Source organism: Dermacentor albipictus, chromosome 7, assembly GCF_038994185.2.
Source record: "Dermacentor albipictus isolate Rhodes 1998 colony chromosome 7, USDA_Dalb.pri_finalv2, whole genome shotgun sequence".
In the NCBI taxonomy this organism is placed as follows: domain Eukaryota; kingdom Metazoa; phylum Arthropoda; class Arachnida; order Ixodida; family Ixodidae; genus Dermacentor; species Dermacentor albipictus.
This window is the reverse complement of record NC_091827.1, coordinates 25,914,563-25,930,039: the sequence shown is the minus strand read 5'-3', so window position 1 is coordinate 25,930,039 and position 15,477 is coordinate 25,914,563. Positions and strand designations below refer to the sequence as shown.

Below are 15,477 nucleotides of genomic sequence, written 5' to 3'. Positions count from 1 at the left end.
GGCTAGCGTCGGGGAGTCTATAGAGATGGCTAATAACACAGCTTGCAGTCCAAGTAATATAATAGAACGTGCCTGAAACCATTGAGAAGACGTCACTGTGATGTGATGCCCCCTCGCGCCGACAAGGAAAAGCGCATATCATAGCTTTGCATGAGCAAACATATGAAAAACACAATGTTAGCTTACATTAAGCGCATGAGAAAGTTCGGCTTTGTTTTCCTGGGAGAAGATAGCCTTGCCATCGAATTTCCAAGCTTCTTGCTCAGCCATCATCTTGTTTGGACAGGAAAGAAGTGTGCATTGTTTTTGACTTTGGTGTTGTCTCCGTGAAGTGGTCTCCTTTCGCAGCTTCGTCAGAATAGAAACAGGACTTTAGATGGCCGTTGTCTGATTAGCCGTCTACTCTGTCATCTACAGTGAGCATTGGAACACAGCCTATGCTGTTACGCTGCAGAACGTGAGGTCTTGGATTCGATTCCCAGCCACGGTAGTCGCATTACGCGTTACTGCAAGCCATCTCCACATACATGATAAAAAAACAACCAGCTAACCTTCACACAATCTTTCATTAGCCTGTCATTAGCCCTGGGGTTAATCACAGGGAGTAACCGTGGGTTAAAATGTGACCAAAGAGCAGTGACTGCCTTTTCTGAAGGCTGCTGGCACATAGCCATCTACTCTGTCATCTACAGCAAGTATTAGAACACAGCCTAAGCTGTTCCGCTGCAGAGCGTGAAGTCATGGATTCGATTCCCAGTCGCAGTAGTTGCGTTACGTGTTGCTACATGCCATCTTCACATACATGATAAAAAAAAAAAAAAACCAGCTAGCCTTCACACAACCTTTCATTAGCCTGTGATTAGCCCTGGGGGTGGTCGCAGGGAGTAACCACGTGTTAAAATGAGACCAAAGAGCTGTGACTGCCTTTTCTGAAGGCTGCTAGCACATAGGGTACGAGCGCAGTCCGCTTGACCTTTGACCTGTGTGTGATGTGCTACTGCAGGTTCTGGTAGACGACAGCGTGCGCCTGCAGGCAGCCTACCCCGGAGGCAACGCGGAGCACATTGCGGAGCAGCAGCAGCTGGTGGTGGACCAGTGGGCAGCGCTGCAGGAGAAGGTGGCGCAGCGCAAGGACCAGCTCAAAGAATCTCTGCAGCTGCAGAAATTCCTCTCCATGGTAGGGAACGAACTTTGCCGTGCATTGCATGGCCAGCCGCCAGATAGATTTGCATTGAATCTAGTGCTTTTTGTTCTGCCATAATGTTGAGATGTAAGCCTGCCTTACTCTGTAAGGAGAACTGTACTGCATAAGTCGAAACATACTACGTAAGTCAAGCCTTTGTATAACAAACACAACTACAATGTGTTATTAGGTACGACAATGTAACTGCTGCTACGTGCGGCTTTTTCCCTTGCATCCGCTCTCTTTTGTAATCATAAAGAGAGGAAGAAAGATTTCATTTCATTTCAACTGTATATTTTGTGTCTCCGATACCAGTATGCACCGAGTATGTGTTTATATTAAATATTGGATATGACGAAGGCAGTTTTGAGTTGGATGTGACATCATTGTATTGATGTTTGGCTGTACATAGAGCAAAACCCTATTGATGCAGGGTATTTGACTAGAAGGTTGCCAGAGCTAGGAAAAAGGAGCAGACAGAACACCTCCGAAATTGATGACGCATGTATTTCTGACTTCAGAATTATCTGTTTAAGCTTGGCTTTGACTGCTTTAAAGAGAAAAGAAAAATCTCTTGTGTTAGCCATACCAGAGACGTTATGCCCAAAACTGTCGCCCCCCGTATCGAACTGTGAAATTATCCTTTTAAGACGATTGCCAGGCCATGTGCAGCTTGTTGTGAATTGGGCCCCTCCTTTCATTGCTTCTGTTGCTTCTTTGATTACAAATCGTGTTGGTTCCTATCGCAATTCCTCCAGGTTCGGGACCTGGAGACATGGGCGCGCGGCCTGTGCTCGGAGCTCGCCGCCAAGGAGACGGTGCGGAGTGCAACCGGGGCCCAGACGCTCAAGTCGGAGCACGATCAGGTCATGGCCGAGATCGAAGCCCGCGAGGAGAGCTTCAGCGACGTGCTCAAGTTCGGCAAGATGATGATGGACGAACAACACTACGCAACGGCGGAGGCAGGTGTCCCCTCTCTTTTGTGTGTGTTCCGAAAAAGGAACAAGAAATAGACAGGTAACTTTGACGCAGAAGCCAAAAAAGCCTGGCAGAGCTCTTTGATTGGACAGACTTGCTGGCAAGGACGTATAGAGCAGTTCTTTGTCAGGTGTTTTGCACAGTGAGAGTTGCTTGTGAGCAAAGTGTCATAACTGAACAGAGTAACAAAGCACAGTCCAACAAGAGCCAGATGCTGATGGTGTTGACTCGCAACAGTGCGTTTGTCTTTTCCTGTGTTGTCTCGCCAGCTGTGGTGGCATTCTGCTCGCTCGATTCCCTGCCACGGCGGCTGCATTCTGTTGGGGGTGGAATACAAACACACTCGTGCACCGTGCTTCTTGTGGCCATTCAGGGACCCCTGCTGTTATAGATAATCCCGAAGCCCCCAACATGGCGTCTCTCATGTGTTGCTTTGAGACATTATAAACCCCATGAATCACAATTGAAGCTTTTAGCATACAACAAGTGCTCATGTGTTTCACCTCTACTTCTCGTACTCATCTTCTTGTGTGCTTTTTAAAAGCTACAGTCATGCCACACCAACATGCCCAAACAGCCATGTTGGTTCAGACGTTGTATCAGACAATCACTAGTCTCTTCTCGCATCATCGTGTCATGCCATATCATGCCTCTTGAGTCATGTAGTTTCACTAACTAAACAAACTGGCCACTATTGTGGATGGGTGGAAGACCAGATGGTGTGATGAGATTAGGAAACTTGCAAGCATAGAGGGGGAGTCGGCTGAAACAAGATCAGGGTTATTGGTGGTTGCTTGGAGTGGCTTTTGGTTCTGCGATGGGACATGAAAGATGACGATAATGGCTTACCTCGCGCAGATCCAGGAGCGACTGTCGCAGCTGCTGCAGGCGCGTGACGACCTGCACCTGGCCTGGCAGCACAAGAAGGTCTATCTGGACCAGCTGCTAGACCTGCACTTCTTCCTTCGGGATGCCAAGCAGCTCGACACCCTCAGCGCCCAGCAAGAGGTCAGCTCGTGTTTTCTGCAAGCTCATCTTCGTGTTTTTTGGTGGAAAATTTCTTGCCAGAACTTTGCCAAAGCTCGTTTTTAAGTTGCACTGACGCTGCCTTACGTCGGGTCGTGAAAACATAGCAGTAGTACACCTGAAGACTTCTTTCTTAAAGCTTTGCCAAAGTCTTTCTTTACTATGGTGGCAATCCTTGGAGGTTTGTCAAAACATGTCAACCCAGCTGATGGGGCTTTTTTTCTTTTCTTTTTTGTATTAGATCGTTATTTTGTTTGCGACAATTTGCTGAGTCTTGGTTCATGCTAAAACTTGCCTGGTACTTGATAAACTTATAATATAGACTATCCAATGATGACTTCATAGCAAGCATAGAGTTGATACAAACTAGTAGCAAGAACTAAATCTATGTGAACAAAATCAGGAAAGTAACATGTGTTTGAAAAATGTCAACACAACATGCTGAGTCCATAAACCTTAAAAATATGTAAAGTATAAGAATGTAAGGAACAAGCACGGCAGAATAGCAATTCAGGATGCTAGAACATGTGGTTAGTTACATCAATTCTTTATCAGTGATGTGTTCCATGCAGATTTGAAATTCCTTGTCATTGTAATAATAAGAGGGTTCGCAAGTTTTCTGATGAAACTAAATGTCGTGCAGGTTTACTTGTCGGGCACCGAGGTCGGAACAACTGTCGAGGAGGTTGACGCCAACGTGAAGAAACACGAGGCATTCGAAAAGCTCATGGCCACCCAAGATGAAAAGGTAATGCTGACTGTTTCATTTTATCATAATATATTGGCAATGCAGCACAAACAACAACATGAAAGGAAATGGTATGGACACTTCGTCCTTGCTGCTTCGTTGATTGAATTAGTGTGAATCACTTGTGTCAGAGCAGATCTTGAGAAGTCAGAGTTCTGAAAGAACACGAACACTGACCACATAAGAAAACTAGTGAGTTTATAGAGATTTCAAAGAAATTGATCTCCCCACATGGACACTTATTCGGAATCAGTCGTAAATTTATGGCAAATGTGTTGACTTGCACCTGTCCACTGAGAATTCTGATGTTGAATGTGATGTCTGATGCGGTTTCTACCACTGAGAAGGAACTCCTCCATTGTACATTATTGCTCATGCCTGGTGTCATAAGCCAGAAAGCTGCAACTGGTGTTTTCCAAAACAACTACAAAAAAAAAAAGATTTCATGTGCATGGCTGTAGCTGCAAATGTGTGATTGCTTGAGAAACAGTTGAAATGCTCATTCAGGCAACATGTCGTTTACTTCGACGAATAGCTGCCACAGGTGGCTACGAATAGTAAATCTAAGTTACCAAGTTTGGATATCGTTTGCCATCTGGTGACATATTTTTAACTAAAGAGCTTCATCAGCCTCTGTCAGAACACATTTACTTTTTCTGTTAAATTTTTAGCGCAAAGAAACGCACGACACGAGAAAAGGCACACAGGACACGCGTTTCTTTGAGCTAAAAATTTATCATGCTGTACCAACTAGCCCACGAATCTGTTTTGTTGTACTTTTTCTTATTCTATTTGTTCGTTTCTTTTTCTGTACTTCTCTCTCCTTTTTTTTTGTAATGATCGCACAGTTTTTTAATCTTGCTGTCTCGTCTTTGCCCACTCAGCTTCAAACATTGGAACAATGTGGAGCCAAACTTGTCCAGCAGAACCACTTCGAGAGTGGAACCATTCGCAAGAGGATGGAGGAGGTTGCAGCCAGGTCAGTGACCTGCTGTCCTTTGGCCACTCTAATGCCAGTACTGCACGTTATTGCAATTACGTTCACGAGTGAACATGTAGATTGGCAAGGTAACGAACAAATTGGTATGAAACGCTTAGAACATTGTGTTAACCTACCCCAGTTCATAGCTGACCGGGCTAAACATAACGAGCAACACTGCAGCAAAAAAATGAAAGCATAGCATTTCACGGTGAACAATTAATATAGCGGAGCGTGGTAGCAACTTTACGTTGTATTAAACTTAAAAACAATACCTTCCAGGCAGTATGCATGCCTTTGTGGATTGCATAATACAACACTTGAATGTACTATTAGTCTGGAGTGTGTTCCAAATTAACTAAACAGGTATGTAGATAATAAACAAAACTGCGATAACCTTTGCACTAACATTACTGATGCATCAGTTGCACTAATCTCGCTTCCATATATCCAGTAAATGTTCCAATCATGGTTCTAAGAATATTTTACTTTGTTTATTATAGCAGCCAGTAAGGAAACACCTTATTGCTGCTAATGACCCTCTGCCACTTTAAAATTCCTGGGCACATATTGAAAGCATGTAAAAAGAAGCAACAAAAAGGAAGTTGTAAGAAACAATATCATATGGTTTTGTTCATTGCAGTAGGCGAGAACATACCCCAACTTTGTTATCTAGTAACAGACTTAAACAAAAGATCAACGCTTGCATGAGCGTTAGACCTACTCCTAGCCTCTGGCTGCAACTCCAAAAGTTCCTCGTACTTCCTTGTGTTACTTTTTGGAAGGTCAGCAAGTTCAGTTTCGATGGACTTCAATGCAGGCGTGCCCACGTGAAGCAGCTGAGCGCAGCCAAGCGTCAGAAGCTGGCTGAGGGACTCCTGCTGGCACAGTTCCGTCGGGATGCCGCCGAGGCCGAGGCCTGGGTTGCTTCGAGGCGCAAGCAGCTGGAGGCGCAGGAGACGTCCCTGTCTGCCGACACGCCTGTTTCTCTAGAAGAGAAGGCAAGTCCCCCGCCTGTTCTGTCCTTTAAGAGAATTTCCTTTATTTCTCTGGGTGAGTTGATTTTGCGCGATGAAGGCGTCATTAGTTTTACCAAGTCACCAGAGTGTTAGCTAAGAAAGCTATTGTTACCGTGCCAACTTCAGCATGGCATGCATCTTTGGTTACAAGTAGCATACGTAGAACTCATGATGTGCAGTGTAGTAAACGCACAGCCATAAGCTTACTTGAAAGTCAGCCTTCTATCAGTTTTTCTATCAGGTACAGCTCCCAACTCTTGTTTGGGCTGGCCTGCCCGCTACTTTGACCCACACCTGAGATTGGAAAATTCGAGTAAAAAGCTGGGATGCAAGTTATACATCAACTTTACATAGAGGTGCGACATCACAGCAGTAAAAATTTTGCCTATGCATGGCTTAGCGGCATTGCAAAACCTATTGCCATGAAGCCACATTTAAAGGCAGTATTTATTAATTTTTCTGTAAAGCCGCATTTAAAAGCTTATTTTTTGTTGCCGTGAAGCTGCACCAAAAGTGAAATTCGCGTACAAAGGTGCCGTGCACTTTGTGTGAAGCGCAACCACATTTTAGCAGGAAGTAGTTGTGAAAGTGGCCTCAACTTCAGCGCATATAATAACAAAATATTGTTCCTGAAGCTTTGCTTTGGGCTGACTATTGTTTTGTGTCTCCTAACAGCAACAGGAACATTGTTGCATAGGGCGATCTGTGCTAATAATTTGCATGAACTTTCTGTTTTTTATTTCTTTTCTTACAATTGGAAGTGTAGTTTTAAACATGGTAGTGAGCCATATATGCTCGAAAATGTGGTAATCACTCTTTCCCACCCTCACTAATGGCCTCTTTTTTTTTTATCCAGGTGAAGCAGCTGCAGAAGCACCAGGCCTTCCAGGCAGAACTGGCTGCTCACGAGGGCAACATTGCCGCCATCAAACAGGTGAGCGGGAGTGTCAAGCCCTTTGCAGCTGAGGAATCCTCACATTCTTGTTGCAGAATAGAAACGCACTGGTCATGCACGTTACGATGTTTATCCGCCCCCCTCCTACATTCTCATATCTTTCTCCACTCAACACCTTGCATCAGCTTCGGAAAGTTGAGGCTAGTGCCAGCAATCTGCAAAAGTGGTCGCTGCACTTCTGCAACACCTCTGCATGATTCCCTAGATGAAATTTTGCGGTGAGGCATTTATTGTGTCGGTTGAATCCGCTGGAGAGGTGACGTCTTTCTCAAACAACTTTTTGTCACAGAAATCACCGAGTAGGCGGGGGGGGTTGTTGTTGTGCTGGACTCTGGTGTAGAGGGAGAACGTTAAGTCGACATCCATTTGTGAATGTAAGAGTTAGTGTGGTATACCTCGTTATAATGAAGTTGTGTCTGACACAAAATACCTTTGTTATACCCGACATTCCTTATAAGCGTATATTAGTTACATGCTGACATCAAAAGAAACATTTTAGATTTCATTATACCCATGTTTATTACACCTAGGTTTGACTGTATTCCTTGACTGAGTGAACATCAGAGGACAATGTGTACGACATGTTCGTGCTGACTTGCCTGCCTTGTCGCTCATGTGGATACTCATCTTGTCTGTGTTAGTGCTATTATGAATAAGTATGCACTGACCATTGTTGCGCACCTACTTCTAACAAACCAGTGATTCGTAGTTTTTGGGTTGTGAGAAAAAGAATGCCTTATTATTATTTTTTTTTTAAGTGAGCACAGAAGTGCATTTATGAACACTTTCAAGAACGGTAAAGAGGGAATATTCGTTTAAGCTAGATTGGTTAAGTTACACTTCTGAGTCAGTCTTATCATGAGTGGAGGATTCGTTAGCCATAAAACGTGCCAGAATGGAAGGCCAAATGGCACCTTGGAAGTTTGTGTTTGCTACCCATGGCGTCGTGGACTTTTTTTGTCAGTGTTTGTTTAGAAGTGGTCAATCGTTTTTCGGTAAGCAAGGATTATATCACATTCTGAAGGAGCCAAGGAATCAACCTAGCAAGCTTCTGTGCTTTGAAATCTGTGTCATCACAATCTGATATCGACATTGTAACTTAGGTGTGAAATTTAGGGAGGTGCAATTTCGGCCTTCTTCACCAGTAAACTACCTTTTTTTTCCACCAAATAAATGCAGAGCCTTGAAAGAGATACTCTAAATTTATGTAGTGTCGCTCTTTCGTGCCCTAGTTACATTCGCCAGTAGCCGGTGCTTAATTTCACAGCAAGTCATGCCACTGAGAATCAACTATCCTGTTAGTCAACAACGAGCGTGTTCCTTTTTCTGTTGTCCTCCGCAGAAAGGAGAGCTGCTGCTGAGCAAGAAGCACCCAGCGTCGGGCGAGGTGCGCGAACAGCTCTCGCGGCTGCTCCAGCTCTGGGAGGAGCTGCTGGATGCCCTCCACCGTCGAGGCCGCGGACTCGAGGAGGCCCAGGACATGCTTGACTTCGAGAGTCAGGTTGACAAGGTCGAAGCTTGGATTCGAGACAAGGTGCGTGTGTATGCTATGCCGGAGCCAGATTTGTTCATCGACGTGAGCAGTGTCACATCCCAGAGTGTTCGTGAATCGTAGGAAGATCCTTTTTTCTCGAACTGTTGTGGGATTTTGGCTGTTCCGAGAGTAATTAAGGATGATGGGAAGGCTTGAACTTTGTTTTACTTTGCATCATATCTGCATGTACACCAGTGTGGACTTACAAGACCTGATGGGCTTTGCCCCCATTGTTCTACACTTGTGATGTCACTGGAGGTGTGGGGCACTTTCTGCTGGACAGACTGTCCACTGTTGAGTGACAATGACAAGCTTTGCTGGAAATACTTCATGAGTGCAGCGTGCACGTATACTGTACATTGCCAAGCTGGTAGTGTTTCCTTGCTTTTCATGAATGTACAGTGACTCTAGGACTTTTATTAAGAACGCAGGATTTGCTGGTGTCGTGTACCAACTTGAATAGACCACAGCACAGCCTCTGAACAGTGGTCTCCTGCTGTAATGAATTTTGATAGCCAGACCCTACTACTGCTGGCACTACAAGTGCCCTACGTTAGGTACCCTTGGCCACATGATGCAATCTGTACACAATATTGAACGTAACACATTCGTCCATTATGCCCTTTCGCAAGCTTTAGTTTGCAGTACGCCCGATTGCACACTTAACGAATATCACTCATCTAAAACATAGCATACCATCATCTTACTGTCATCTGGTGCTCTTCGGCTCTACAGGCCCTTGTACTTTAAACACTACCCATTGGTCAAATAAGAATGTTTGAGACGACAGTGGTCTTGTTGGTCAGCAGTAAGAGGAACAAAAAGGACGATAGGAGGCTCTGGCGAAGACACCCTGTGGTCACATTAATTTTTTTCTTATATATTGGGAATCATGAGACTGAAAGCATGGCGAACTAATCAAAATCTCTCTTGTTTGTCAAAATTAACTTGTAGCCTGTCTGCTTTGAATTACACTGTAACATGGCATACTACGTTTTTATCAGGAGCTCATGGTTCAAGCTGGAGACACAGGAGAAGACTACGAGCACTGCCAGGCACTGCAGCGAAAGCTGGACGACGTTGATTCGGTAAGTGCACATATGTACCCATCACAATTGTTTGTCAGGAGCACTGCTAGCACATTATTTATAGTCAGCCAAATGCAATCTAGCTTTATTTTGACTCTTTTAGATATAATTGAGTTGTCTTGTGACTGGCGCAGCATGGCCTTAGTTGCCTTTGTGCCACTAAACCCAAACTAACTAACTAACTTTTAGATATAATTAATAGATTTTGATTGGCTAGGAGCTGTTGTGTCAGGAGATGACTGCAGTGATGAAAGCCCTTAGCAACTTTGACGTGATGCGTACTTTCGGTGAAATGTAATAGCAATGACAGTACAAAGAAAAGTGCATGAAACGTCAGCAGTTAAACGGGTTAGACTTACGAAGGCAAATTTGGTTGAGCTCGTACTTAACAGCTTCCTTACACAAGCAGATAGAAATATGCTTCGTGTTTTGGCAAATAGTAAATTCTATAAAAGTTGATACGGTAACGTGTAAGAATAATGTGTAAGCAGGCTTTCAACAAAACTTGGAGGTCGTGCACGTGAGGGTCACTCACTCTCAGGAGAATCATTTTATCAGTATTCAAGGTCCCAATGCGGTTTAATTTAACTATGGCATGAAGGCATACATGGGCTGTTTCTTTTTCTTTTTTTTTATTAAGAGGAACCCATTGAGCATAACAAATGCCAACATTTTGTTGAATAGAAACTAATGCAATACCTCACTTCAGCAATAGCACTTCGAGGCTGCTGTATGTTGAAATAAATAAATAAAGTTAGATTGTAGAATAGAAACACTTAGAGAGACAGAAGATGCAGACCCATATGCTAACTACACAAAGGCTTATTTTCACTGATTCGCATTTATACTACTGCTATTTGACATGTTCAATTAAGAAAGTGAATTGAATGTTGTGTTCAATGTACTGAGATGTTTAAATGTGCTGAATTAATGAGTGTTTTACTGCCTAGAGTGGGTGACCCTGTACACATTATGACTGTGTCCTTTTGCCAACATTTCTGCAGAGGGTCTTTTTTTTTGCTTGTCATGAGACATTAGTCATGGTCTGCATGGGGCTCCAAGCACTCCTGTTGCTCGACTCGTGTCAGCATCCGCTATTCGTATAAATCATCGCAGTGTCCTGCTTGCTTCACAAAATTTATGCAAATCTTGTTCTCGTGATTGTTCATTTAGAACAACAGTAACGTGCAATGTGATTCACGGGAGTTACGATTCTTTTGCCTTTCGTGCGGCACGTAATTCACGTCACCTTCCTTGTTTATCAAGTATGTCATTGAAGTGTTTCTTGCAAAAGCTTTCCCGACACGTTGTTATTACCTGCAGGACATGAGAGTGGACGACGGTCGCATCAAGAACATCAACGCCCTCGCTGACAAGCTTATCAAGGAGGGTAGGCCCAACACGCATGCCGTGCAACAGCGCAGAGAAAAACTGAATCGCAAGTAAGAAGCCGTGCAAGTTGTATTTTTTTTTCACCACGCGTGTGTGTGGCTGCAAGCCTTGTTTTCAGGACAGAGATAGATTGTGCATTACTTCCTCTAAACACTAGGGGTCATGTTCTGTGGCAATTCTTTTCATTTTCTATACATTTAATTATTTATTTAGGTAATCCGTGATACAGTCTAAAACATTGTAATTGCGACGTAATTGCAATGTGATGCTCCTGAGTAAGGCAGTTGTTGAGTAATACAATTGCAGTGTAATACTGTTGGGTGATACATTTGAGTTGTTGAGCAGCACAATTGCAGTTTGTTGCAGTTTTAAGTGTAATTGCAGTTGAATACCCTTGAGTAATGCATTTGAGCTCATCGGTAGTACAAGTCTTCTCCATTGCAATGACATTGCAGTTTCAATATAATATCCGGGAGTAATATACAGTTGAGTTATTCAGTAACACAACTGAAATTAATTGTGATTGTAGTGTAATCTTCATGAGTAATGCAATTTAGTTTGTGAGCAATGCAAATGCAGTTCGTTACTCTTGCAATTGAGACGTTATGCACCTGAAATGAATGTGAGGAAGGGGCACCGAGGGGCCTGATTTTCCATAACACAACCATATGAAGCCAAGGAAGGCATAGGGGAAGTTATTTGTCAATTTAGTTGAAGTGTAGAGACGGTAAATTCAAGGGAAATGAAAGCGGATGAAAAAACAAGTTTAGCAACAGTGGGAGGCAAATTCGCAACTTTTGCATCATGTAAAAATTTTGGGTTCATTATCTGTTGGTTGTTATGCTCTTGAGTGATACAAGTTCTTGAGTACAATAGCAATGCATTGCAACTTCAATTCAATTGCAGCTGCAACAGTTATGGTTATCATGGTATTGATAAACAAGAGTGCCAGCCACTGCGAAAGCAGCAAAGAAATGGCATTGCTGTCGTGTTTGGCAGCCATATTTCTTGCCTTGTCGCTCAATCTTGCTTGTACTGGCAGATCAGATAGAAATAAGTTTAATGATAACTGGAGAGGTAAATGGCAGATCAGTAGCTTCAGAAACGCACGCCAGCATCATTGTTAGCATCGTCTCACTGAAACGTTATGTCTCAGTGAGGCATTTCGCCTGTTTCTGATTTGGACACGTCGCTTTTTTACTTCAGATGGAAGGCCCTACAAGGAGCACTGGAGGCCTACCGTGCCAAATTGGCTGCTGCCCTCGAGGTGCATGCCTTTAAGCGCGACATCGATGACACCGTTGACCGCATCAACGAAAAGGTATGGGGCTTTCACCATATATTTTATTGTTCCCACTGCCCTTAAAGTCTAGAAGATGTTATAGGAAGGGGCAGAGCTAGCTTGTCAATACAATGGCAAACAAAGCATATTAGTAATAAGCACTTATGAAAAATGTCCTTCAATAGCATAGTAAAATGTAACAGCCTGGTTTCATTGTTTTGTTACAGTGGACACGGATCTTTTATTGACATATACTCAATTTACTTTATAGACATTTAATGTAGTGTTGAACCTAGGTATAATGGAGTTGGTAAAATCAGCAATTCGTTTTGTTATATTGAAATTTGACCTTTTATGTAAATAAGTACAGTTGCTGATCAATTTCTTTTACACGGAAGGAGGCCGCAAAAGAAGCTCACTCGTGTCTTACGCTGTGGATTTGGCTTCATTCTAGGCTATTGTTATGACTACAAAAGAGGAAAGCAAGAGCCTGCGTGCTGTCGAGTCCCTCCAGCGAAGACAAGATGCCGTGGAACGCGAGATGACCACCATCGACGCCAAACTCAGGGTCAGTTTCTTCATATTTTGTTTTGTTTTGTTTATTGTCAAGATTTTGTGTTCCCCGATCGGTTGGCAACACCAAGTTGCGAGACTAGTGCGCTGCTAGACTGTCAAGCAACCAAGTTTCTAGTTTACAGCGCTGTAACGTGCCTCTTTTGTCGACAGATCTGTTGGCGCATCTTTCCGACTAAAGTTCACGATAAATTTTACTGGGGGTCTAAGCCTGCGTCAAGTCTTGTGTTTGGTACAAGTTGTGGTCGTGGAATATGTAAAGGAATGTGCTTCACAAACAATTTCGCGTGGGATATGTAAAAATATGCTGTTGCTAGAGCCATGATCGCAAGAGCGATGCCAAATTCTCTGTGGTACCTGCATATTCAGGATCTTGTGACAGTCGTCACGGAACTCTCCGATTTTGCCTCACAACTGAATGTTTTGAAATTTCCTCTCGTGCGTCTTCCATTGTAGGACCACGAGCAGGACTGCGAACGGCTGATGAAGAAACATGGGGAGCTGGCTTCTCCCATCCGAGCCAAGGTTGTCGAGGTCCAAGAGAACTGGAAGCGGCTGATGGGTCTCTGCAACAACAGGTGAGTCGGCAAGTTTATACATACAGCAAACCTCATTATAACAAAGTTGCATGTGACATGAAAATAACCCCTTTATACTGTCCATTGTCAATATAACGAATTATGAGATGTAACATAGTAAATCTAAGATAGTTTTCTTTAATATCAGCATGTAACGAATATATGGTAATAATGAGTATTGGATATAAGGAAGGTATTTTATGTCAGATGTGAATTCATTACAACAAGGTGTGACTGTATCCAATATTTGATATAGGCATATACAGTAGAACCTCGTTGATATGATCTCGTTTCGTACGATTTTCTGGCGCCATTCATATTTACGTTGTTATATCTGATAATTTGTTACGTTTGTGTTCTTTATATTGAGGTACGACTGTACTGTGCCTATAGAGCTTAAGTACAACTTGTGATAAGCTGTAGCAAACGAAAACAGCTCTGTTAGGGATGAGATTTCTTGGCACTGCGAGTCGAATTTTCAAAAGAGGGCGTCATCGTCATATTTATGCGCACTTTCAATGCAACACGTTATAAAAATCACTCTTTGTGAAAAGTTCTTATATTGAGGTTATCCTTTAATATTTATGATTTCATGGCTAACTTCAGTGTATGGTTTTGTTATTAACTTCTGCGGAATACCTGGTTACACAGCTGTACTTTGGTCCAGTAGGCAAATGTCTGTCCCACTCTGGAAAATTTACCTCATCCTCAATTTTATTGAAGATACAGACATTGGGGGGAGGCATAGGGAATCACTACTTGTGGAAGGTTGTGAACAGACTCTCTTGTTTTGTCTTTGTGGGTAGTCTTAAGGCACCGCCTAAAACTGAATAAAATATGTTTTTGTGTTAACTTTCATAAACGTAAGACTGCATTGTAGATTGTGATACCACTTACTGAATACTCTTTCAATTACTTTGATTGGTGTTGGCAAGGGGTTTAAAGCGCCACTAGTTTCAAATGAACCTCGTGAGGTAGCCTACTAGAAAAAGAAATAATTTATGGTAGGATATCCTAGATCATCTTAATTAGGATAACGACAATTGTACAACAGTTTTCTTTCCTTCATATTTTTTTTTCATTCTCTCATTGCCCAGGAAGCAAACCCTTGCTGGTGCTTACCAGCTGCACAAGTTTCTCACGGAGTTGAAGGGTCTGGTGAGTTTTCTTTTACCTTTTGCTAAATCCTTTCCCCCTTTCTTTCACATTGTGTTTGTCATTTTCTTTTTATTAAGTTAAGTACACACAGAACGGTATCCCACTTAATGTGCTGGCATGTTATGACCAAGTCTCATTGCTTACATTTCTGTAAGAAATGAAGAACCACTTTTGAGTGCTTCATTCGCATTACCTTGAACTCCAAGTGAATGCACTTTTCACGTTTCAACCAAGTCAAATTGAATCAAATAGTCCAAAATGCAGTTATGGCTCATTAGATTAATATGTATCCATAACTGGCCATATATTTGTATAGTCTTAATATATGGACGTGAACAAAAACAGATATATTACTTGCTACGGAGTTGCGTTTGATGTGATCGTCAACGTATACAGACTCTTGAATGGACATATTTTGACTATTAATGACTATTTTGACTTTTTAGTACCTTGTCAATGTCCCCACCCCACTACCCTACCCTTCATAAGCCATCTTCAGCTACATTCCTGTGCCCTCTGGAAATCAAAAAAGTTAGAATGAACTGAAATGCCCGCTTGACTTGTTCAAACTAAGCCACTTCAAACGCACTAACAACGTAGTGGACCAGGTGAAGGTCTGAAATTAATTTATTCAACCATAATTTTGAATGATCCAAGTTTTAGTTCTCACGGGTCTTCTGTACCACTGCTTCAGATTCTGTTTCTGCTGATCGTGTTGCGTTGTGCTCTTGCAGGAGGCCTGGGTCAACGACCTGATAGAGCGGATGAACTCAGGTGGCCTGGGCACCAACATGCAAGAGGCCGAGAGCCTGCTGGAATTTCATCAGGAGTGCAAGGTGAAGCTCCAATTATGCATTGCACGGTTGTTAGACTGGCATGGCCATGTTGCATTTGTGCAGTGGAAGCTTTGTCAAATTTTCCATTACAGCCAAGAAAGGCTTCTTGCTCGTGTGGGCAGAATGTTACATTGACTTTCGTGCCTTT

The 15,477-nt window shown here is 42.9% G+C and overlaps 1 protein-coding gene across 3 annotated transcripts in view; it reads left to right on the top strand.

Annotated features, from left to right (window-relative positions):
- Positions 1-15,477, top strand: part of LOC139047758 (spectrin beta chain, non-erythrocytic 1-like) — a 242,785-nt gene that overhangs the window by 193,534 nt on the left and 33,774 nt on the right. For all 3 annotated transcript variants that reach the window (XM_070521780.1, XM_070521782.1, XM_070521781.1), the window contains exons 42-56: positions 1,004-1,177; positions 1,942-2,145; positions 3,020-3,169; positions 3,831-3,935; positions 4,820-4,914; positions 5,735-5,915; positions 6,790-6,867; positions 8,231-8,422; positions 9,427-9,510; positions 10,834-10,952; positions 12,109-12,223; positions 12,639-12,752; positions 13,214-13,335; positions 14,433-14,493; positions 15,228-15,329. In XM_070521780.1, coding sequence (XP_070377881.1) covers positions 1,004-1,177; positions 1,942-2,145; positions 3,020-3,169; positions 3,831-3,935; positions 4,820-4,914; positions 5,735-5,915; positions 6,790-6,867; positions 8,231-8,422; positions 9,427-9,510; positions 10,834-10,952; positions 12,109-12,223; positions 12,639-12,752; positions 13,214-13,335; positions 14,433-14,493; positions 15,228-15,329 — 1,896 coding nt within the window. The remainder of the gene's footprint in view (positions 1-1,003; positions 1,178-1,941; positions 2,146-3,019; positions 3,170-3,830; positions 3,936-4,819; positions 4,915-5,734; positions 5,916-6,789; positions 6,868-8,230; positions 8,423-9,426; positions 9,511-10,833; positions 10,953-12,108; positions 12,224-12,638; positions 12,753-13,213; positions 13,336-14,432; positions 14,494-15,227; positions 15,330-15,477) is intronic.